General features: G+C 46.4%; 2 protein-coding genes across 6 annotated transcripts in view; one reads left to right on the forward strand and one right to left on the reverse strand.

Annotated features, from left to right (window-relative positions):
* Positions 1-4,273, forward strand: part of CLCNKA (chloride voltage-gated channel Ka) — a 51,086-nt gene extending 46,813 nt beyond the window's left edge. For all 5 annotated transcript variants that reach the window (XM_075605936.1, XM_075605935.1, XM_075605940.1 and 2 more), the window contains 3 exons: positions 173-256; positions 333-419; positions 2,337-4,273. In XM_075605936.1, the coding sequence (XP_075462051.1) occupies positions 173-256; positions 333-419; positions 2,337-2,375 (210 nt within the window). In that variant the 3' untranslated portion in view covers positions 2,376-4,273. The remainder of the gene's footprint in view (positions 1-172; positions 257-332; positions 420-2,336) is intronic.
* Positions 4,274-5,965: 1,692 nt separating this feature from the next.
* FAM131C (family with sequence similarity 131 member C) overlaps positions 5,966-24,957 on the reverse strand; it is a 50,575-nt gene continuing 31,583 nt past the window's right edge. The window contains exons 4-6 of the mRNA XM_075605941.1: positions 11,174-11,356; positions 8,551-8,661; positions 5,966-6,680 (exon numbers count right to left, since the gene is read on the reverse strand). Of these exons, the coding sequence (XP_075462056.1) occupies positions 6,331-6,680; positions 8,551-8,661; positions 11,174-11,356 (644 nt within the window). The 3' untranslated portion in view covers positions 5,966-6,330. The remainder of the gene's footprint in view (positions 6,681-8,550; positions 8,662-11,173; positions 11,357-24,957) is intronic.

The following is a 24,957-nucleotide window of genomic DNA, read 5'->3' on the forward strand; positions in this document are numbered from 1 at the left end:
TGGCCCATTCAAATGAGTTGATGAATTAGCACTGCTTAGGAGATATGGCCCATAGCCACTGGATGAGTTTTTTTTCCCATAACCCTGAATATTGTCTGCTTACATATTTGAGAAGTTCCCTCATATTAGGTGCCACCACCCTGCTGACTCCCTTCATCTTATTCACCCACAGACCGTGTCAGAAGGTAACCTTAGTGATGCATGCACCATTGAGCCAGTCACCTTCCAGCTGTCCACATGGACGTCCCTTCACCAGGTAAGTACCAGCTCTACCCCCACTTTCCACAAGCTTCTAAAATGCAGGTATCACTCCTCTGCCTTCTCTCCCATAGGCTCACCATCTCTTTGAGCTACTCAGTCTCCAGCAAGCCTTTGTGACCAAATTTGGGAAGATTGTGGGGCGCGTCGGCAGGAAAGAGGTACAGTGCCATGGTGCTATCTTGTTACAAATCCTGGGGGGTGGAGCTTGTACATAGCAGGTGTATGCTTGTTACTTTCCATGAATACCTTAGAGTGGGGACACTTTATCATGTGTGCAAAGGCTGAAGATGTGTGTGAGCCTGTGTGATATTTCTGTACTGTACAACATGACGATCAATGCGATACCTAATTAATTGTTGCCAAACCACGGATTCCACCATCTGTAGCCGGATTGTTAGAAATCCACACACGGATGAATCAGCGGAGAAAGTGAGAGATATTTCCCCCCACCCCTCCTTCCCGGATTCATTCATGTCCGGATATTTAACAATCCAGCCTTGGATTTCAGATCGCTCTCTAAAATAAAATAATCCGAAAGTGCGGGTTTGCCTTGTTTTTTTTTTGAGAAAGACCCGTGGGAAAACCAAAGGAACCGACCGATCCGAGGCAGATTAAAATCCGCAAAAACAACATTTCCCATCTCTATAAATGTCACAGGGCAAGAACAGATGGAACAGAAATGTTAACCGAGAGTACAGGGGACAGACAGCGGAGAGTGATAGCGGAGGGTGGCTGGATATTAGGCTTCGTGCATGCATACAAAATATGGCAGTGAAGCTACGTTACAGATAATTGGCCGGGTCAGCGGTGTTTTTGTATAATGTTTCATTTCCCCCCCCCCCAAAAGGCTATGGAACAAACAATGAAAAGGGAACAATATTAAAGTCAATAAGAGTTTGGGGCCGATTCGGACTATGGGCCTCATGCAGAGAGCAGCGCTATGCAGAATTGGAGAGGGGGAAAAATTTTACCTTTTTTGGAGAGTTTTTATGTCCATATGCAGAAAGGGCAGAAAACTGCATTTACAATCCTTTCTGCATATGGAGAGTTTCAACCAGCGCTATGAGCGCTGTTGAAACTACTGGGGAAAAAATCGCGGGTTTTTTTTTTCCCCCTCCACCGGCCGCGGAGCGCCAGCTGCTTGGTGGAGAGGGAAAATGTTGAAAATCGCGCCATTTTTTTGGCGCGAACAGCCACTAGATGGCGATCGCGGCTCTCTGCATACGGCAGAGAAAAAAACTGGAGAGATTTTAAACTCTCCAGGCGCGCGGCGAATTTGAAGGAAAAAAAAAAATGGCGCTTTTTTTGAAACTTGCCGGTTTCTGCCTTTCTGAAGGCAGAATCCGCCAATTAATGCCGCTTTCACTTTTTGCGCTGCTCTCTGCATGAGGCCCTTAATCACGTTACCCCCTAAGAGGCCCAAATGGACCGCTCCTGCTATCACTTATTGTGTTAAGAAAAGCTATATGCTGTGTTTGGTCTCCTTCTGCAAACCCCTTTTTGCGCTGCCTGACAATCCAGCCCCTTTGCGTGAGGAAATCAAGAAACTTTATAGGTGGCGACAGTGATTAATAACAAAATATAGGGAAACATGGGGTGAGAATGACAATATTACGATCATACTTATGCAAAGGGCGTATACAAATATAAAGGGACAATGTGTGTACTATGGAAGGATTTAGGGGGGGTTGTTGATTAAGGCAGAGGTTCTCAACTCCCGTCCCCAACAGGTCCGGTTTTAAGGATACCCCAGCTTCACCACAGGTGGCTCAGTCAAAGACTAAGCCACTGATTGACCCACTTGTGCTGAAGCATGGAGCCACTGACTGAGAAACAAGTGCTGAAGCAGGGATATCCTGAAAACCTTACCTGCTGGGGAGTTTTGAGGACTGGCATCGGGAGCCCCCGGATTAAGATCTTCCAGGTACAAACTGGGGCAAAAACCAGTAAAAACGAATTGCAGCAGAGTTATCCAGCTGCTTTCAATTAGAGAGAGGGGGAGAGGGAGAATATACACACATACATACCTCGTAGGGATCAAAGCACATTTTTACTTAGACTTTTTATTGTTTCAGATGAAAAAGGCCATTGAAGATCTTGCAAACCCGAAGTGAAGCAGCCACTGTCTGCTGATGCCACAGACACCTTGCAGAGAAGAAGTCATTATGATAACAGTGTTATCCCTCTTCTCTGCTGTGGGGGTTGCAATGCTTTGTCCACAAGCAGGGAAGGAGTCAACGCCTCACAATACGACCTGGACACAGGCTGCCCAGAGCTTCTGTCATTATCTCCTATGACAGGGGTGGCCAACTCCAGTCCTCAAGGGCCACTAACAGGTCAGGTATTCAGGATATCCCTGTTTCAGCACTGATTGAGCCACCTGTGCTGAAGCAGGGATATCCTGAAAACCTGACCTGTTGATGGCCCTTGAGGACTGGAGTTGGCTACCCCTACTCTATGGCCTCTGTATTGTTCACACTCTTGACACACTCTGTTCTTCAAATACTGCATCTGTGGGACATGTGAAGGAACAACGTGATCTGATGACTGATATAAACTACGTAAGAACTTGCCCCAGATCCCCAACACAGACCGAGACAAACACACCTACTTCTTTATCTCGTACTATTTAAAGGTACAGGTCTGTTATTGCTTCTAGCAACCTGCCTCCTCATACACCTGTGCTTGCCAGCTGACCCCTGGTACCCCTGAGATGTCCGTCCAGTGGCGGTTCAGCCATTAGCCAAAAGCCCATACTTACTGGAAAAGGTCCTTTACGTTTGGCAGCCATGAGAAGATTGCTACTGGTTCTGGGTTTCCCCTGCACAACACACGGTTTAAACATTTGTAATTTACGTTCGGATGAAGCGACTTGTGATTTCTTCATCTCCCACCCTGATTTGAGAATCACTATTACCCAGTGCCTGTCCTTGTGTATTTGCACTCAGGATGCATATTTTAGTATGTCTTGCCCAGTCAAGTATGGTGCATCTAGAATATTCTACTGGCTACACCTGGATCTATATTGATTGCAACTTTAAAATCTTTTTCCGGTCACGCTGGTGTACACATGGTTTCAGGTATCACCCTCTCAGATAAAAACAGTCTCTATATACATAGCAACTTATCTAACTTTGCCGATTAAAATGGAATGCACTTACTGTAGCTATATTTATATATGAGCCTGTGTGAGTAGGGGTACAGGCTACGCACTTCTTAAACCCAGGCTGCGCTGAAAAGCTGTGTATTACGGCAGGGATAAACTCATAGGGGGTCCATGTTAAAATGGGTGAGAAGTAAAGAGTGACACACTGTGCTCATTTGCCTGTCCTTACCCAGAATCCCTAGCTGCAGCAGCACTGGGTGCTGAGATAATGGGGAAGACCGGGTTGCAAACCTGTCTGAGATGCAAATGCCCCACCGGTGATATTTTCATTTACTATGTGTGCCTGTGATTTCCACAACAACCACTCCGTGTCGCCAGCACCTCGCACTGTGCCTAGAGGAAAAGCTCAGCAGCAAAACGCCTGCTGAATTTCCTCCATGTAAGTGTAGAGTTCTATTATCTACAGCAGTCCAGAAATAGATTCTTTGGTGGTTCTGACACCTTTTTTTTTTTTTTTAATATATTGGACTAATGAGATCATATTTCATAGAAGCTGTTGCACCTGAGTTTTTCACTTAGGCTACTTCTCCTTCAGATGCCAATGAGGAAGATCTCTCCTTAAAAAGTCAGCGTTATCTTATCTGGAACAGGAAACCTGGAGAAGAGGCCACGAGGTTCTTTCTGAAAGCGCATGTACAACATCCATATATTTCAGGAAACGTATGCTTGCACTACACAAAGTGCCCACAAGGTGTCACATTTCTTTCAACATACAAAAATATATCGCCTCAAGACAACTGGATGTACTGGGTGTGGATTGTATTACACTTTAGCCCAGGGGTGGGCAACTCCAGTATTCAAGGGCCACCACCACCAGGTCAGGTTTTAAGGATATCCCTGCTTCAGTGCAGGTGGCTCAATCAGTGGCTGTCTGCGACTGAGCCACGTGTGCTGAAGCAGGGATATCCTTAAAACCCGACCTGTTGGTGGCCCTTGAGGACTGGAATTGCCCGCCCCTGCTTTAACCCCTATTCAATATAGTTAGAATCAGCGCAACACACAGTTAACGTTTTACTATAAATGGGCTGAACAGATGTTGTTTCTACCTATTTCCCTGTCACTGGGAACCTGCATTTACTTTTCTGCCAGTGACTGCTGCTGCCGCTATACAATGCAGTGTAATATGTCGCTGGCCCTTCCAGCGCTGCAGATGTATAAACTGCAGTCATTCATTATTACAGGGTGTGGGAAAACGTGTATAGTGAACACTGTAGAAAAAGCCCAAACACACTCACTGGAAGGCATCACAGGAACCAACACAAACCCCAACAAACATCGTTAAACAGTCAAACCAACAAGTGCATAGAAGTGGGCTGTACACGGCCAAATGCATATTAAAACAGCAAGAACTCTGCACTAAATAAGACTTTGGCACAAAATGTCTCTGCAGAAAAATGCCATGGCCTTCTTATAATAAGGACACAGGTGGGGAAAGGGATGGGAACCTCTGCTCAGCTAATGGTCATTCTAAATAAGTAGGTGAGTAATGGTGCTGTGCCGAGAAATATACTAATAATACACAAAAGACAAAGAAGTCTGCTGGTAGCACTCTGTAACTCAAAATAAGTAGATAGTGGTGGTTGGTAAATTGTAATGGTTAAAAATACTTTATTAATATATTTGTTAAAATAAAAGGGTGTGCATACATGAGACAGAGCTCGCAACTGACCAGCTATATCGGGTGCTCTCGGGACCGCTGCCTTATCATACAAGCAGTGTGTGGTCTGGATGCACATCCAATTTCCTATCCTGATACTTATCTTGGATTTTTAAAGTGTTAATGCCTGCATCAACCAGGTTTTTTTTGGTGTATTTGCTTAGTATAATCACCTTTATATAGTTAGGGGTTTATAATTACCTACTAGCACACATTATATCGGTAGCAAACGGACACATTTATTTCACGAATACAGCTATTGATTTGGAGGGGATACACCCCTTTTATCTTGGCAATTACCCTCCAGTATACTATTATGGAGGTATGATAGAGTACCACTATACCTATATATACATCATTATAGGGTGATATAGGATTGTGTGCTATGTCTGGACATATGCTAACACTAGCATCTACCATACTATATTCCCCGGGGATAGCAGGTTTTGACTGGGTTATACAGCCACTTTAGTCTCATTTATGCACACCCTTTTATTTTAACAAATATATTAATTAAGTATTTTTAACCATTACAATTTACCAACCACCGCTATCCACTTATTTTGAGTTACAGAGTGCTACCAGCTGAGTTTTTTTTCTTTTGTGCCTTCTTATAATAAGTCCCGTTTTTGCTATTTTAATTGCACTTGTGGTGCATAATCCCGTTCTCTTGCGGACTTGTGTAGAGCGAACGACAAAGATGTGGCAGATAGCTCTACATCCCGTCCTCTGCCTGGAAACCATCGCAGTTCCAGAGACTTGCTGGATCTCAGTACTTGATTGGCCATCCAGCACTTACACGTCAATCTTGAGGGCCAATGGTTGGGGAAATGTTCTCAGGATCAAGGTAGCGCTGGTACAAACGTATACATCGATCCTTCTTCCATTTGCTCGTTGAAATCCAGTGAATATTGAGCTCACCGACCCGGCCCCTTGTTTATTTAGTGTACAGTACATTCTTAATAAAGGGGGTAGTTGGCTCATTTATGGGATTGAGGAAGCCAACACCGTTCCATTTTTACCAGCATTTCGTGGACAAACAATTCTTCTCCTTCCCGCAATGGAGGTGGCGAGTGTGACACATTAGAAACAAAGACAAGACCATTGTGAACACTCATCCAATTCTTTGATGATCAGAAGCTGCATGTGGTCAGTAAGGAATACAGTATACTTGAGGTTACGTCTCTCAGTTCTTCTGAGAGCAGTGGAGTTTAGAGGTTCTTGCGGACAGTGTCTCCCCTGCCTTTTAGTTATAAAAGACCTCGTCCTCAGATAGGGAGCTGCTGTCCACGTAGTGCAGTGAGCTGTTGAGACGAGGTTTACAGGACTCGGGACAACTCTCTGTCTCCCTCGCCGCTGGTGCTTTGCAATTGTCAGAGCTGCTCCTCCTGGCCCCATTGCTTAGCAGGCACTGGAATGCAGGCTGGGCAGGGGGGTCCTCGCTCATATCCCATCTTTCCAGCGGCTGTTGGGGGCCAGCAGCCAAAGACACAGCTGAGGAGTAAGAGAGGCCTGGGAGACTTCCCCCCAAATCCGAGCCACAGGCACCATGGGCATAGCCCAGGAATCTCCCCTGTAGGTATAGGCCCTCCAGGTCTGCAGGGAAAAGATAGAAGAGAGACTAATGACCAGAATAGCCAATGGATACATTTGTAGCAAGCAAATCAAGGATTAGAAACCCATACATTGGAGGGGCAGAGTAGCAAGCAGAGCATGACTGTATATACGGACTGTCCTTTGCCTAATATACAGTGGTGATAGATTATGTCAGGACTTTGGATGATGAGGTCAGTTGACCTATTGACCTATTCTTTGTATTCTATGGTCCAAGGGTCTCTGAAGGTCTCACATGTGTTTTGTTGCCTGGAGTCAGATATCACACCACTAACTCTCATTCTGCACCTTGGGAATACGGCATTGTGGGCTGACCCAGAATGCGACGCTTTTAGCCCAGTCCAGCCTCTCTTTAAGAGACACCCTCGCTGCTATCACACGGCAGAGAGAAACTGCCACCATCCGTCTCTACAGTGCCGACCAAATCTGGGTCGACTCCATTAATCAGCTGAGCAGCACCAGGACAGAAGCGGCTGTAATTGGTTGAGGTGGTTACTAAGAGGGACAGCGAGTGTATGAAGCAGCGCTGCCCCAGGAAGGGTGTTAGGAACAGTTCAGCAGATGGGTCTCCTGTGATTAATTCCCAACTCGCTGCAATAACATGAGACTGACCGAGTTCAGAATTAGCTTATTCTTCCTTTTCCCCCATATTTATATCCTTGACTACTACAGGAGTTTGGTGACCACCAATAACTCTGTACACCTCTACTAGATTCTGTTTCAGGTAAGGTCTTCATGGGATGGTCTGCTACCCTCAAACTCAGTCCTCAAGGGCCACCAATAGGACATGATTTTATGGATATCCCTGCTTCAGCACAGGTGGCTTAATCAGTGGCTCAGTCGAAGACTGCACTACCTGTGCTGCAGCAGGGATACCCATAAAAGCTGTTTTACCCATAAAAAGAGTTTGAGACCCCTGGTCTATAAACATCTCACATATACCTGTCAACTAGCTCCACATTTTCCCAACCAGCCCTGGTTTTGGGACCTATTGTCCTGGCCTACGTTTCTAGAAGGTCATCTTCATGAATCCCAGAATGCTTAACCAGAGGGTCCCAGAGCACATTGCAGAGCAATGTGTTGATTTCCCCTCAGGCAGCAGAGGGGTTAATTTTTGGGAGTTTAAAACCAGAGCCCAATCAAACTGACAAATACAGAAAACTGGCATTTTTAAAACCCTTAATGCTGCAGTCCAAGCAATATCCTACATGTGTGTGTTTTTTTAATAAATCAGTTCTGTATTATGAGAAAAATAAATTAAGACATTTTTAATGTATTATAATGTAACAAGCATTTTCTGTTTCTATAGCAACCATTTACAAAGTCACTTCCTATTCTGAGACAGGCTCTGGCACATCCCTTTTGCCCTCTCTCTAGCAGTGCACCAATTGTATCTAGTGCCTGCCTGGTCACATGATCTTCCACACAGAACTTTGCATTTTGGGTATCCTTCTGCAGCTCTAACAGGGATTTAGTGAACCCCCGAGCCGAATCTTTGCCGATCGAACACAGGAGAACAGATTGATTAGCTAAGTTGCCAATCGGTGTTCAGATTGTATTGATATACAATTGATATAAAAATTCAGCGGCAGCTTTAACTGCTGCTTTAAAATGTTCCTGTTTTGTGATTATAATTGCAAATGAAACTAAACAATCGGGAGCTGACGTGCACCTCTCGCTCTGGTTTATGAAATGCTAACATTGCTGGTGTAGTCTCAGTCGTCACTGGCTCGCTTTTTGTCAGATTGTGTTTGATGTTTGCAGTAGATAACTGGTCGATGGGTACAGACATTTAACAACACGCACCCCCCATCCCAGCATGTGCAAAGGAAGACATTCTGCTGGCACTTACCTTGAAGTTGTCGGACCTCCTGTGAGCCCAATCCATAATGCATTTCTTCATCGTCAAGGGAGGACCATGCACTAAGTGTTGCTTCAGTAATAGCAAATTGCTCTGCAACGCCTGGCAAAGCAGAAGAGAAAGACACAGCATGTCCCAGGCCTCATCCATGCTGATAGCACGCATGCGCGTGACAGAGCGCCGTGACGCTCTTAGGCTGCGGACATGGTGAAAAGAAGAGCGCTGAGCGAGCAGCACTGACGCTTATGCTCTCCTGCTCAAGCAGGAGCTTTTTTGTGTCCCTGCATGGGCGTCAGCGAGCGCGCCTGTGAGCCGGACGGGAGGCGGGGCTAGCGCGTCACGGCGCCGATGTCACGGACTGCCATTGGCTTTTGGCAGTCACGTGACCGGCCCTGCGCTTCCCTCAGCGGGAAAACGTAAATGTCTCTGTCGGCTGCAATTCCACACGCCTGCGGAAGCGTGCGGAAGCGCCGTCTAAAGCCGTGCTGATAGGGATAATGTCTCCCCACAGCAGGGCTCAGCACGGTCTTTTTGACCATGTCCGAGGCCTTATGGAGCAGGGGCGATTCCTGTCCTGTAGCCAGACGTGATTCGGAGCTTTCGGGGTGGGGGGGGGGGGAAGTGGCCGTGACGTCACAGAGCTGGTTCGCCATCATCATCATCTTACAACCCCGTCCCAATATATAAGAAATAGAGGTCATGTATGCCCATAACCTGACCCGCTCATGAAGGGGACTCTAGACATAACCCCTTTCGACCTGACAGGCATTCCTTGCATGTATGTAGAACATACTTTGGTTCTCTGCACATAACAGACACCTAGGTGGTGAACAGGACACCGGGACTTCTAACAGTCACAATAGAGCTACGATCTCCTGTTCCCAGAACCTGACCCACCTACAAGGGGAAGTGTGTACTACTATCTGGCAAACTTACAGCCCCCCTAACTGCACATAAGACAGGTGTCTGTCCATCTGCCTGCACGAAGTATACTGGGATTTCGGGCAGGGACACAGGGTTTTGAATAACAGACAATCATTGATCTGACCTCCATGACCACACTACAACAATTTGGGTAATACCAGAAGAGCAACAAGAGACTTATGGTAGATACTGGATAGACCTTAGGTGTCTATTTTTAATCAGTATAGTAAACTACAATATATACTGTTTTAATTACACTACGATCTATTAAAATTATAATAAAAGAATATTTACACCTTTTTCACCCCTGACCGTTTATTTCATAAAGGTCTGCGGTGCGCCTATGAAAGGGACTCTCTAGTGTATTGTCTTTGATACACCTATCTAGTCATATTTGACCTATCCCCGGGCAGCACGCATCCTCCATCAATGGGTATCAGAGCGAGGTTCCCCTCTATTGTATATTACTGTACTATGCAGTAACACTTAAAAAATGTTTGCAGTACAGAACCAATATCTCTCTCCCCCCAGGTCTGTGTGTGTCTCTCTCTTTCTCCCCAGTCAGTGTGTGTGTGTGTGTATCTCTCTGTCTCCCAAGTCAGTGTGCGTCTCTCCCCCCAGGTCTGTGTGTGTATTTGTGTCTCTCTCCCCAAGTCTGTGTGTGTGTGTTTGTATATCTCTCTCTCCCCAGGTCTGTGTGTGTGTTTGTGTATCTCTCTCTTCCCAGGTCTGTGTGTGTATGTGTATATCTCTATCTCCCCATGTGTGTGTTTGTGTATCTCACTCTTCCCAGGTCTGTGTATGTGTGTTTGTATATCTCTCTCTCCCCAGGTCTGTGTTTGTGTATATCTCTATCTCCCCATGTGTGTGTTTGTGTATCTCACTCTTCCCAGATCTGTGTGTTTGTGTATCTCGATCTCCCCATGTGTGTGTTTGTTTGTGTATATCTCCCCCAGGCCTGTGTGTGTTTGTGTGTCTCTCTCTCCCCAAGTCTGTGTGTGTTTGTGTGTTTGTGTATCTCTCTCCCCAAGTCTGTGTGTGTCTGTGTATCTCTTTCTCCCTCCAGGTCGGTGTGTATTTGTGTACCTCTCTCCCTCCAAGGTCTGTGTGTACTTGTGTATCTCCCTCCCCCCAAGGTCTGTGTCTGTGTGTGTGTGTGTATATATATATATATAATTTTTTTATTGGACTAACAATTTATGTCATAGGACAAGCTTTCGAGAGTTCTCCTCTCTTCTTCAGGTCAAGCAATACTGATATACAAAGGATTCCTTGGCTAAGGACAGGCAGGTTAACTCAATCCCATATATCATGCAAGGAACCTTCTTACATGCTGCAGTGTTTATTTGGGTAAACAACATACAAATAAAAAGGGGGGAAAAGTACTGAGGGAACACTGGGACATGAGAGCAATGGGGGAAGTGGCCTAAATGCAGGATATAGGGATAGGTGAAAATCAGTAACTTTACTAGGATAGGAGAGATGACTGCTCGGGATGGCTGCTGGTACTAAGAGACAGCATGCTGGTCTGGGCTGATGGGAAATTAACTGAGACAATACCACCTGGCAAAGGCAGGGGGAGAAGTCCACCCTGGTAAAAGTCACCTGTGTGGAACAGGGATATCCTGAGAACCTGACCTGTTGGTGGCCCTTGAGAACTGGAGTTGGCCACTCCTGCCTCATCGTATACCTGCAGCAAAGCGCGCTTCCTTCAGCTCATCAGTCAGGTCGGAGTAGTGCTCCTCATCAGTCATGGAGGGGTCCCAACTGGACTGGGGGGCGCTCCACCCCTTCCACTCGATCAGGTGAGCGACTCGGCCCCGCGCCATCGCTGTCGGCTTGGTGATATGATCCTTAATTGTTTGCACCAGACCTGAGGAACATAGGACAGATTCATAATGTAACGCGGAAAATGTTCAATGCGCAGAGACATAACAGGACAAGTGTGATAAACAGGACAGGGTGCTGGGTTAGTGATATAACAGGGCAGGGTGCTGGGCTAGTGATATAACAGGACAGGGTGTTGGGTTAGTGATATAACCCATATCTGAATCCTGTCTGCTTCAACTCTTTGCTGTGTGTATGTCAGTATATGCAACTGAAACAATCTTAGGTAATATCCCATATCTGAATCCTGTCTGCTTCAACTGTTAATTGAATTAAGATTTGACACCTAGGCAGGGAGCACCCTGTGTAAAAACCATCTGTTTGAATGTGCCTCAGATGTGCTAATTAAGCAGACAGAACCACACTGTCAGGTGACTTTTTAGGCCCATATAACCTGTGTCAGAACAGCTAGTCTGCCTGCAGCACATATCCAAGTGGCACATTATAAGTGGGAGGACTACTGAACAACTCTACTGAACAACTGAAGTTTAAAAGGAAGTGAAGAAGAAGTGAAAACCCCAACTGGCCCTGATTCCTGCATTTGAACTACGCTGGAAAGGAGGATATCATCTATACCAGACTGCATCATTACTGCTGTGATGCTGCCTTTACCATTTATATTTGCTGTGACTTCACTTCTTCTCAAATTATGCACTTCTTTCTACCAGCCTCAGTATGTCTCTAACTCTATTCATATATCTCCATCTCTCCTTCCTTCCCCACTTCTCAGTTCACATGAACTCCTTTCTTACCTGCGTCCTCTCACACCACACAGCTCTATCCCCTGCACTAAAACGCACCCCTACAAATCATCCTCACACATACTCTTTCTATCCATGCTTCTCCTCCTTGCTTCTGGGGATATCTCTCCCAATCTTGGTCCCTGCGTTATTCCTACATGCGCTCGTCCTCGCCTGCCAATTGCAACCTCTACTCCTTCTGGTGTCAACCCCTCCAGCCTCATACCCATCCCCTGCCACCCTCCCTCCTCTCTCCCTTTCTCCTGTGCCCTTTGGAATGCTCGCTCCCTCTCTAACAAGTTCCTCTCTGTACATGACTTTTTTCTCTCTCACTCTCTGCTCCTATTTGCTATAACTGAGACCTGGCTCACTCAGTCTAACACTGCTCTGGAAGCTGCCCTCTCCTATGGTGGCCTTTCCATCTCCCACACTCCGCGCACTGATGGCAGGGGTGGAGGCGTGGGGCTCCTGCTCTCCCCCCTCTGCCGTTACAGCACCCTTCCTATTCCTCCATCTCTTGCTTTTCCCTCCTTTGAGGCTCACACTGTCCAGATCTTCTCTCCTCTCCCTGTCCATGTGGCGGTCATCTATCGCCCACCTACCTCTACTCATCCCCCTTCTGCCTTTCTCTCTCACTTTGAATCCTGGCTCTCTTTCTTTCTCTCCTCAGACTCCCCTGTTCTTCTCCTTGGGGACTTCAATTGCCACATTGATGACCCCTCTCTCCCCTGGGCTTCCCGCTTTCTTTCTCTAACCTCTTCTTTTGGCCTTCAACAGTGGACTGCAGCCAGCATCCACAAGGATGGCCACTACTTAGACCTGGTTTTCACTAAAAACTTCTCTCTCTCCAATTTCTCCATTTCCCCTTTTCCTCTCTCTGACCATCATCTCATCTCATTCTCTCTATCTCGCTTCTCCCCTTCTCCACCTCCATCTACCCCCCGGTTCTGCAGAAACCTGCGCTCTATTCACTTACCTGACTTTTAGTCCACTTTACGCTCCTCCCTCTCCTCTCTCAGCTCTGCTACAGACCCTGACAACCTGGTCAGGAACTACAACTCTGTCTTGTCCTCGTCTCTTGATCTACATGCCCCGCTTTCTCTCTGCCGCACTCGCCCTTCTAACCCAGACCCTGGCTAAATTCCCACACGCGCATGCTGCGTTCCTCCACTCGTCCCTCTGAACGCCTCTGGAGGAAGTCTCACACTCTCGCAGACTTCCTTCACTACAAATTTATGCTATCCTGTTTCAACTCTGCCCTCTCGCAAGCTAAACAAGCCTACTTTTCTTCATTAATCAACATGCACAAGTCTAACCCACGCCGACTGTTCTCTGTCTTTGATACTCTACTCAAACCACCCTCAGCTGCCTCTCCTTCCTCCATCTCCGCTCAGGACTTTGCTGACTATTTTAAGGAAAAGGTGGAATCCATACGGCAGAACATCCCCTCTGTTTCTTCCTCCCATCCTACACCTCTTCCTAACTCTCCTCCTGCCTTCCTTGACTCTTTTTCCACTGTCTCAGAGGAGGATGTGTCGCTGTTGATCGCCTCTTCTCCCTCTAACACTTGCCCTCTTGACCCCATTCCCTCCCATCTCCTAAAACCTCTTGCTCCTACTATAATCCCTACGCTCACACACATTTTCAACTCATCCCTCTGCTCTGGAACCTTTCCATCCTCCTTCAAACATGCAACAGTCATACCATTACTCAAAAACAGCAAGCTTGACCCTACCTGTCTTTCCAACTATCGACCTGTCTCCCTCCTGCCTTTTGCCTCAAAACTCCTTGAACGTCTTGTATTCTCTCGCTTGCTCCATTTTCTCAACACCTATTCTCTCCTAGACCCTCTACAATCTGGCTTCCGCACTGCTAACTCCACGGAAACAGCCCTCACTAAAATAACTGATGACCTCCATGCTGCCAAAGACAGAGGTCATTACACTCTGCTCATATTACTCAACCTCTCTGCAGCATTTGACACAGTGGACCACCCTCTTCTCCTCCACATTCTCCATACGCTTGTTATTTGGAACAAAGCTCTATCCTGGATCTCTTCTTACCTCTCCCATCGTACTTTCAGTGTCTCTTCTGCTAACACCTCCTCCTCTTCTATTGATCTCTCTGTGGGGGTACCCCAGGGCTCTGTCCTGGGACCTCTTCTCTTTTCTCTGTATACACTCTCTCTAGGTGACCTAATAACATCTTTTGGGTTTAATTATCACCTCTATGCCGACGACACACAAATATACTTTTCAACACCCGACCTTACACCTGCTGTACAAACCAAAGTTTCTGAATGTGTCTCTGCTATATCATCCTGGATGGCCCTCCGACGCCTTAAACTCAACATGGCTAAAACAGAGCTCCTCATACTTCCTCCCAAACCTGGCCCTACTACCTCCTTCCACATTAATGTTGGAACTACGCTCATTCGCCCAGTAGCCCAAGCACGCTGCCTAGGGGTCACACTCGACTCCTCTCTCACATTCGCCCCTCACATTCAAAACATTTCTAAAACTTGTCGTATTTTCCTCCGCAATATAACAAAGATACACCCTTTCCTCTGTTGCTCGACTGCTAAAACTGTGACTCAGGCCCTCATTCTCTCCCGTCTTGATTACTGTAACCTCCTGCTGTCCGGCCTTCCTGCCTCTCACCTGTCTCCCCTACAATCTATCCTAAATGCTGCTGCCAGAATCACTCTACTCTTTCCTAGATCTGTCTCAGCATCTCTCCTCATGAAATCCCTCTCCTGGCTTCCGATCAAATCCCGCATCTCACACTCCATTCTTCTCCTCACTTTTAAAGCTTTACACTCTTCTGCCCCTCCTTACATCTCAGCCCTAATTTCTCGTTATGCACCATCCAGACTCTTGCGTTCTTCTCAAGGATGTCTTCTTTCTACCCCCTTTGTATCTAAAGCCCTCTCCCGCCTTAAACCTTTTTCACTGACTGCCCCACACCTCTGGAATGCCCTTCCCCTCAGTACCCGACTAGCACCCTCCCTATCCACCTTTAAGACCCACCTTAAGACACACTTGCTTAAAGAAGCATATAAATAGCACTGTGGATATTCTGAACACATGATACATAAAGATTGGCCCCCTGCAGACGCACTTACCAGAACTCCCTCCTACTGTCTCTGTACGTTCTCCCTACCTACCAATTAGACTGTAAGCTCCTCGGGGCAGGGACTCCTCTTCCTTAATGTTATTTTTATGTCTAAAGCACTTATTCCCATGATCTGTTATTTATATTATCTGTTATTTATTTGATTACCACGTGTATTACTACTGTGAAGCGCTATGTACATTAATGGCGCTATATAAATAAAGACATACAATACAATAACAGGGCAAGGTGCTGGGTTAGTGATATAACAGGACAGGGTGCTGGGTTAGTGATATAACAGGGCAGGGTGCTGGGTTAGTGATATAACAGGACAGGGTGCTGGGTTAGTGATATAACAGGGCAGGGTGCTGGGTTAGTGATATAACAGGACAGGGTGCTGGGTTTGTGATATAACAGGACAGGGTGCTGGGTTAGTGATATAACAGGACAGGGTGCTGGGTTAGTGATATAACAGGACAGGGTGCTGGATTAGTGATATAACAGGACAGGGTGCTGGGTTAGTGATATAACAGGACAGGGTGCTGGGTTAGTGATATAACAGGACAGGGTGCTGGGTTAGTGATATAACAGGACAGGGTGCTGGGTTAGTGATATAACAGCAGTGTGCTGGTTAGTGATATAACAGGACAGGGTGCTGGGTTAGTGATATAACAGCAGTGTGCTGGTTAGTGATATAACAGGACAGGGTGCTGGGTTAGTGATATAACAGGACAGGGTGCTGGGTTAGTGATATAACAGGACAGGGTGCTGGGTTAGTGATATAACAGGACAGGATGCTGGGTTAGTGATATAACAGGACAGGATGCTGGGTTAGTGATATAACAGGACAGGGTGCTGGGTTAGTGATATAACAGCAGTGTGCTGGTTAGTGATATAACAGGACAGGGTGCTGGGTTAGTGATATAACAGGACAGGATGCTGGGTTAGTGACATGTAACCCACCTGTTGGACTTACTATTTGGGAGATAAGGCAGCGCTTATAGTGCCAGCGACAGCGACAGCGACAGCGACGTCGCTTCAAAACAAATGCATTGCTGCCGTCGCGTGCGCTTATAGTAAGCGCGACGCGACGGCTTGATTGGAAGTCATCTCAATTAGATTTTTCCAGCGACCGCAGCCTGACGTCGCCGGCACTATAAGCGTAGCCTAAGGCCTCGGGCATGGTGCCTCGGGCCGCGCTGAGCTGCGCTCCTGCTCTGCCTCGCCTGCTCAAGCTGGAGCTTTTTTGCGTCCTGGCAGGCGAGGCAGTGAGCGCGCTTTGGGGGCGTGGTGGGAGGCGGGGCTAGTCCCTCGTTCCCATTGGATGTTTGCGGTCACGTGACCGCTCCTCCGCTCCCCTCAGCACGGAAATTTTAAATCTGCCTGTCTCCTGAAATTTTCTGAGCCTCCGCACGCATGCGGAAGCGGCTCCTAAAGCCGCGCTGATTACAGATGTAGGAGGTAAGTGCATCTGCTCAGCGCGGCTCAGCGCCGCCTGCTGTACCATGTCCCAGGCCTAATGTGTTACATTTAGTTGTTATTGCAGTAAGCCATAACCTCTAAGTAAATGTTGCAGTTGGGCAACTGCCATTCAAGCTCCACCCACCTTCCAGAAAGTACCCACTGTCATCCAGAGTGGGCGTAGCTTTGAAGGCCTAGTGCACCACCCATGTAACCATGGTGACCTAGTATGCAGGATAATTTTGTGTTTCATGTGTAACTTGTGTAAGTGTATGGTCATCTTTTGTGATTTTTTTTATATCAGGGAAGGTTCCCTCCTTAGTATTAGGGCCACTATCAAGACCATTTCTGCACCAGTGATATAGGGGGACAATGTGGGTGTATCCCCAGCTGGGGTACATTAGCAGTGACTCCCCAGTGGCATGTACCACGTTGGGCTTGCCTGTACCGTAAGTTCACGCCAAGACACTTCAGGCACCATTTATAGAGACATGAAGGGCATCGTGCAGGATGATGGGGAATGGGAACCCAGAAAGGAAGCACCCCCAAAAAGTAGACTCTAGGAGGCTGTACCATCCCCTGGTAATTAGGAGAGAGAAGGTGTATTCCTGGTATTTAGGAGAGATAAGGCGTGTTCCTGGTATGTAGGAGAGAGAAGGTGTGTTCCTGGTATTTAGGAAATAGAAGGTGTGTTCCTGGTATGTAGGAGAGAGAAGGTGTGTTCCTGGTATGTAGGAGAGAGAAGGTGTGTTCTTGGTATGTAGGAGAGAGAAGGTGTGTTCCAGGTATGTAGGACAGAGAAGGTGTGTTCCAGGTATGTAGGAGAGAGAAGGTGTGTTCCAGGTATGTAGGAGAGAGAAGGTGTGTTCCTGGTATTTAGGAGAGAGAAGGTGTGTTCCTGGTATTTAGGAGAGAGAAGGTGTGTTCCTGGTATTTAGGAGAGAGAAGGTGTGTTCCTGGTATTTAGGAGAGAAGATGTGTTCCTGGTATTTAGGAGAGAGAAGGTGTGTTCCTGGTATGTAGGAGAGAGAAGGTGTGTTCCAGGTATGTAGGAGAGAGAAGGTGTGTTCCTGGTATTTAGGAGAGACAAGGTGTGTTCCTGGTATTTAGGAGAGAGAAGGTGTGTTCCTGGTATGTAGGAGAGAGAAGGTGTGTTCCTGGTATTTAGGAGAGAGAAGGTGTGTTCCTGGTATGTAGGAGAGAGAAGGTGTGTTCCTGGTATGTAGGAGAGAGAAGGTGTGTTCCTGGTATGTAGGAGAGAGAAGGTGTGTTCCTGGTATTTAGGAGAGAGAAGGTGTGTTCCTGGTATGTAGGAGAGAGAAGGTATGTTCCAGGTATGTAGGAGAGAGAAGGTGTGTTCCAGGTATGTAGGAGAGAGAAAGTGTGTTCCTGGTATTTAGGAGAGACAAGGTGTGTTCCTGGTATTTAGGAGAGAGAAGATGTGTTCCTGGTATTTAGGAGAGACAAGGTGTGTTCCTGGTATTTAGGAGAGACAAGGTGTGTTCCTGGTATATAGGAGAGAGAAGGTGTGTTCCTGGTATTTAGGAGAGAGAAGGTGTGTTCCAGGTATGTAGGAGAGAGAAGGTGTGTTCCAGGTATGTAGGAGAGAGAAGGTGTGTTCCAAGTATGTAGGAGAGAGAAAGTGTGTTCCTGGTATTTAGGAGAGACAATGTGTGTTCCTGGTATTTAGGAGAGAGAAGATGTGTTCCTGGTATTTAGGAGAGACAAGGTGTGTTCCTGGTATTTAGGAGAGAGAAGGTGTGTTCCTGGTATTTAGGAGAGAGAAGGTGTGTTCCTGGTATTTAGGAGAGAGAAGGTGTGTTCCTGGTATGTAGGAGAGAGAAGGTGTGTTCCTGGTATTTAGGAGAGAGAAGGTGTGTTCCTGGTATGTAGGAGAGAGAAGGTGTGTTCCTGGTATGTAGGAGAGAGAAGGTGTGTTCCTGGTATGTAGGAGAGAGAAGGTGTGCTCCTGGTATTTAGGAGAGAGAAGGTGTGTTCCTGGTATGTAGGAGAGAGAAGGTGTGTTCCAGGTATGTAGGAGAGAGAAGGTGTGTTCCAGGTATGTAGGAGAGAGAAAGTGTGTTCCTGGTATTTAGGAGAGACAAGGTGTGTTCCTGGTATTTAGGAGAGAGAAGATGTGTTCCTGGTATTTAGGAGAGACAAGGTGTGTTCCTGGTATTTAGGAGAGACAAGGTGTGTTCCTGGTATTTAGGAGAGAGAAGGTGTGTTCCTGGTATGTAGGAGAGAGAAGGTGTGTTCCAGGTATGTAGGAGAGAGAAGGTGTGTTCCAAGTATGTAGGAGAGAGAAAGTGTGTTCCTGGTATTTAGGAGAGACAATGTGTGTTCCTGGTATTTAGGAGAGAGAAGATGTGTTCCTGGTATTTAGGAGAGACAAGGTGTGTTCCTGGTATTTAGGAGAGAGAAGGTGTGTTCCTGGTATTTAGGAGAGAGAAGGTGTGTTCCTGGTATTTAGGAGAGAGAAGGTGTGTTCCTGGTATGTAGGAGAGAGAATGTGTGTTCCTGGTATGTAGGAGAGAGAAGGTGTGTTCCTGGTATTTAGGAGAGAGAAGATGTGTTCCTGGTATTTAGGAGAGAGAAGATGTGTTCCTGGTATGAAGGAGAGAGAAGGTATGTTCCTGGTATTTAGGAGAGAGAAGATGTGTTCCTGGTATTTAGGAGAGAGAAGATGTGTTCCTGGTATTTAGGAGAGAGAAGGTGTGTTCCTGGTATGAAGGAGAGAGAAGGTATGTTCCTGGTATTTAGGAGAGAGAAGATGTGTTCCTGGTATGTAGGAGAGAGAAGGTGTGTTCCTGGTATGTAGGAGAGAGAAGGTGTGTTCCTGGTATGTAGGAGAGAGAAGGTGTGTTCCTGGTATTTAGGAGAGAGAAGGTGTGTTCCTGGTATTTAGGAGAGAGAAGGTGTGTTCCAGGTATGAAGGAGAGAGAAGGTATGTTCCTGGTATTTAGGAGAGAGAAGATGTGTTCCTGGTATGTAGGAGAGAGAAGCTGTGTTCCTGGTATTTAGGAGAGAGAAGGTGTGTTCCTGGTATTTAGGAGAGAGAAGATGTGTTCCTGGTATTTAGGAGAGAGACGGTGTGTTCCTGGTATTTAGGAGAGAGAAGATGTGTTCCTGGTATGTAGGAGAGAGAAGGTGTGTTCCTGGTATGTAGGAGAGAGAAGGTGTGTTCCTGGTATGTAGGAGAGAGAAGGTGTGTTCCTGGTATGTAGGAGAGAGAAGGTATGTTCCAGGTATGTAGGAGAGAGAAGGTGTGTTCCAGGTATGTAGGAGAGAGAAAGTGTGTTCCTGGTATTTAGGAGAGACAAGGTGTGTTCCTGGTATTTAGGAGAGAGAAGATGTGTTCCTGGTATTTAGGAGAGACAAGGTGTGTTCCTGGTATTTAGGAGAGACAAGGTGTGTTCCTGGTATTTAGGAGAGAGAAGGTGTGTTCCTGGTATTTAGGAGAGAGAAGGTGTGTTCCAGGTATGTAGGAGAGAGAAGGTGTGTTCCAGGTATGTAGGAGAGAGAAGGTGTGTTCCAAGTATGTAGGAGAGAGAAAGTGTGTTCCTGGTATTTAGGAGAGACAATGTGTGTTCCTGGTATTTAGGAGAGAGAAGATGTGTTCCTGGTATTTAGGAGAGACAAGGTGTGTTCCTGGTATTTAGGAGAGAGAAGGTGTGTTCCTGGTATTTAGGAGAGAGAAGGTGTGTTCCTGGTATTTAGGAGAGAGAAGGTGTGTTCCTGGTATGTAGGAGAGAGAAGGTGTGTTCCTGGTATTTAGGAGAGAGAAGGTGTGTTCCTGGTATGTAGGAGAGAGAAGGTGTGTTCCTGGTATGTAGGAGAGAGAAGGTGTGTTCCTGGTATGTAGGAGAGAGAAGGTGTGTTCCTGGTTTTTAGGAGAGAGAAGGTGTGTTCCTGGTATGTAGGAGAGAGAAGGTGTGTTCCAGGTATGTAGGAGAGAGAAGGTGTGTTCCAGGTATGTAGGAGAGAGAAAGTGTGTTCCTGGTATTTAGGAGAGACAAGGTGTGTTCCTGGTATTTAGGAGAGAGAAGATGTGTTCCTGGTATTTAGGAGAGACAAGGTGTGTTCCTGGTATTTAGGAGAGACAAGGTGTGTTCCTGGTATTTAGGAGAGAGAAGGTGTGTTCCTGGTATGTAGGAGAGAGAAGGTGTGTTCCAGGTATGTAGGAGAGAGAAGGTGTGTTCCAAGTATGTAGGAGAGAGAAAGTGTGTTCCTGGTATTTAGGAGAGACAATGTGTGTTCCTGGTATTTAGGAGAGAGAAGATGTGTTCCTGGTATTTAGGAGAGACAAGGTGTGTTCCTGGTATTTAGGAGAGAGAAGGTGTGTTCCTGGTATTTAGGAGAGAGAAGATGTGTTCCTGGTATTTAGGAGAGAGAAGGTGTGTTCCTGGTATGAAGGAGAGAGAAGGTATGTTCCTGGTATTTAGGAGAGAGAAGATGTGTTCCTGGTATTTAGGAGAGAGAAGATGTGTTCCTGGTATTTAGGAGAGAGAAGGTGTGTTCCTGGTATGAAGGAGAGAGAAGGTATGTTCCTGGTATTTAGGAGAGAGAAGATGTGTTCCTGGTATGTAGGAGAGAGAAGGTGTGTTCCTGGTATGTAGGAGAGAGAAGGTGTGTTCCTGGTATGTAGGAGAGAGAAGGTGTGTTCCTGGTATTTAGGAGAGAGAAGGTGTGTTCCTGGTATTTAGGAGAGAGAAGGTGTGTTCCAGGTATGAAGGAGAGAGAAGGTATGTTCCTGGTATTTAGGAGAGAGAAGATGTGTTCCTGGTATGTAGGAGAGAGAAGCTGTGTTCCTGGTATTTAGGAGAGAGAAGGTGTGTTCCTGGTATTTAGGAGAGAGAAGATGTTTTCCTGGTATTTAGGAGAGAGACGGTGTGTTCCTGGTATTTAGGAGAGAGAAGATGTGTTCCTGGTATGTAGGAGAGAGAAGGTGTGTTCCTGGTATGTAGGAGAGAGAAGGTGTGTTCCTGGTATGTAGGAGAGAGAAGGTGTGTTCCTGGTATTTAGGAGAGAAGGTGTGTTCCTGGTGTTTAGGAGAGAGAAGGTGTGTTCCTGGTATTTAGGAGAGAGAAGATGTGTTCCTGGTATTTAGGAGAGAGAAGGTGTGTTCCTGGTATGAAGGAGACAGAAGGTGTGTTCCTGGTATGTAGGAGAGAGAAGGTGTGTTCCTGGTATGTAGGAGAGAGAAGGTGTGTTCCTGGTATGTAGGAGAGAGAAGGTGTGTTCCTGGTATTTAGGAGAGAGAAGATGTGTTCCTGGTATGTAGGAGAGAGAAGGTGTGTTCCTGGTATGTATGAGAGAGAAGATGTGTTCCTGGTATGTAGGAGAGAGAAGGTGTGTTCCTGGTATGTAGGAGAGAGAAGGTGTGTTCCTGGTATTTAGGAGAGAGAAGGTGTGTTCCTGGTATGTAGGAGAGAGAAGGTGTGTTCCTGGTATTTAGGAGAGAGAAGATGTGTTCCTGGTATGTAGGAGAGAGACGGTATGTTCCTGTTATTTAGGAGAGAGAAGATGTGTTCCTGGTATGTAGGAGAGAGAAGGTGTGTTCCTGGTATTTAGGAGAGAGAAGGTGTGTTCCTGGTATTTAGGAGAGAGAAGATGTGTTCCTGGTATGTAGGAGAGAGAAGGTGTGTTCCTGGTATTTAGGAGAGAGAAGGTGTGTTCCTGGTATTTAGGAGAGAGAAGATGTGTTCCTGGTATGTAGGAGAGAGAAGGCGTGTTCCTGGTATGTAGGAGAGAGAAGGCGTGTTCCTGGTATGTAGGAGAGAGAAGATGTGTTCCTGGTATTTAGGAGAGAGAAGATGTGTTCCTGGTATGTAGGAGAGAGGAGGTGTGTTCCTGGTATTTAGGAGAGAGAAGATGTGTTCCTGGTATTTAGGAGAGAGAAGATGTGTTCCTGGTATTTAGGAGAGAGAAGGTGTGTTCCTGGTATGTAGGAGAGAGAAGGTGTGTTCCTGGTATGTAGGAGAGGGAAGATGTGTTCCTGGTATGTAGGAGAGAGAAGATGTGTTCCTGGTATGTAGGAGAGAGAAGATGTGTTCCTGGTATGTAGGAGAGAGAAGATGTGTTCCTGGTATGTAGGAGAGAGAAGGTGTGTTCCTGGTATGTAGGAGAGAAAAGATGTGTTCCTGGTATGTAGGAGAGAGAAGGTGTGTTCCTGGTATGTAGGAGAGAGAAGGTGTGTTCCTGGTATTTAGGAGAGAGAAGGTGTGTTCCTGGTATGTAGGAGAGAGAAGGTGTGTTCCTGGTATTTAGGAGAGAGAAGGTGTGTTCCTGGTATTTAGGAGAGACAAGGTGTGTTCCTGGTATTTAGGAGAGAGAAGATGTGTTCCTGGTATTTAGGAGAGAGAAGCTGTGTTCCTGGTATTTAGGAGAGAGAAGGTGTGTTCCTGGTATGTAGGAGAGAGAAGATGTGTTCCTGGTATGTAGGAGAGACCAGGTGTGTTCCTGGTATTTAGGAAAGAGAAGGTGTGTTCCTGGTATTTAGGAGAGAGAAGGTGTGTTCCTGGTATGTAGGAGAGAGAAGGTGTGTTCCTGGTATGTAGGAGAGAGAAGGTGTGTTCCTGGTATTTAGGAGAGACAAGGTGTGTTCCTGGTATTTAGGAGAGAGAAGATGTGTTCCTGGTATTTAGGAGAGACAAGGTGTGTTCCTGGTATTTAGGAGAGACAAGGTGTGTTCCTGGTATATAGGAGAGAGAAGGTGTGTTCCTGGTATTTAGGAGAGAGAAGGTGTGTTCCAGGTATGTAGGAGAGAGAAGGTGTGTTCCAGGTATGTAGGAGAGAGAAGGTGTGTTCCAAGTATGTAGGAGAGAGAAAGTGTGTTCCTGGTATTTAGGAGAGACAATGTGTGTTCCTGGTATTTAGGAGAGAGAAGATGTGTTCCTGGTATTTAGGAGAGACAAGGTGTGTTCCTGGTATTTAGGAGAGAGAAGGTGTGTTCCTGGTATTTAGGAGAGAGAAGGTGTGTTCCTGGTATTTAGGAGAGAGAAGGTGTGTTCCTGGTATGTAGGAGAGAGAAGGTGTGTTCCTGGTATTTAGGAGAGAGAAGGTGTGTTCCTGGTATGTAGGAGAGAGAAGGTGTGTTCCTGGTATGTAGGAGAGAGAAGGTGTGTTCCTGGTATGTAGGAGAGAGAAGGTGTGCTCCTGGTATTTAGGAGAGAGAAGGTGTGTTCCTGGTATGTAGGAGAGAGAAGGTGTGTTCCAGGTATGTAGGAGAGAGAAGGTGTGTTCCAGGTATGTAGGAGAGAGAAAGTGTGTTCCTGGTATTTAGGAGAGACAAGGTGTGTTCCTGGTATTTAGGAGAGAGAAGATGTGTTCCTGGTATTTAGGAGAGACAAGGTGTGTTCCTGGTATTTAGGAGAGACAAGGTGTGTTCCTGGTATTTAGGAGAGAGAAGGTGTGTTCCTGGTATGTAGGAGAGAGAAGGTGTGTTCCAGGTATGTAGGAGAGAGAAGGTGTGTTCCAAGTATGTAGGAGAGAGAAAGTGTGTTCCTGGTATTTAGGAGAGACAATGTGTGTTCCTGGTATTTAGGAGAGAGAAGATGTGTTCCTGGTATTTAGGAGAGACAAGGTGTGTTCCTGGTATTTAGGAGAGAGAAGGTGTGTTCCTGGTATTTAGGAGAGAGAAGGTGTGTTCCTGGTATTTAGGAGAGAGAAGGTGTGTTCCTGGTATGTAGGAGAGAGAATGTGTGTTCCTGGTATGTAGGAGAGAGAAGGTGTGTTCCTGGTATTTAGGAGAGAGAAGATGTGTTCCTGGTATTTAGGAGAGAGAAGATGTGTTCCTGGTATGAAGGAGAGAGAAGGTATGTTCCTGGTATTTAGGAGAGAGAAGATGTGTTCCTGGTATTTAGGAGAGAGAAGATGTGTTCCTGGTATTTAGGAGAGAGAAGGTGTGTTCCTGGTATGAAGGAGAGAGAAGGTATGTTCCTGGTATTTAGGAGAGAGAAGATGTGTTCCTGGTATGTAGGAGAGAGAAGGTGTGTTCCTGGTATGTAGGAGAGAGAAGGTGTGTTCCTGGTATGTAGGAGAGAGAAGGTGTGTTCCTGGTATTTAGGAGAGAGAAGGTGTGTTCCTGGTATTTAGGAGAGAGAAGGTGTGTTCCAGGTATGAAGGAGAGAGAAGGTATGTTCCTGGTATTTAGGAGAGAGAAGATGTGTTCCTGGTATGTAGGAGAGAGAAGCTGTGTTCCTGGTATTTAGGAGAGACAATGTGTGTTCCTGGTATTTAGGAGAGAGAAGATGTGTTCCTGGTATTTAGG

The sequence above is a fragment of the Ascaphus truei genome, chromosome 6 (genome assembly GCF_040206685.1).
Source record: "Ascaphus truei isolate aAscTru1 chromosome 6, aAscTru1.hap1, whole genome shotgun sequence".
Taxonomy (NCBI): Eukaryota; Metazoa; Chordata; class Amphibia; order Anura; family Ascaphidae; genus Ascaphus; species Ascaphus truei.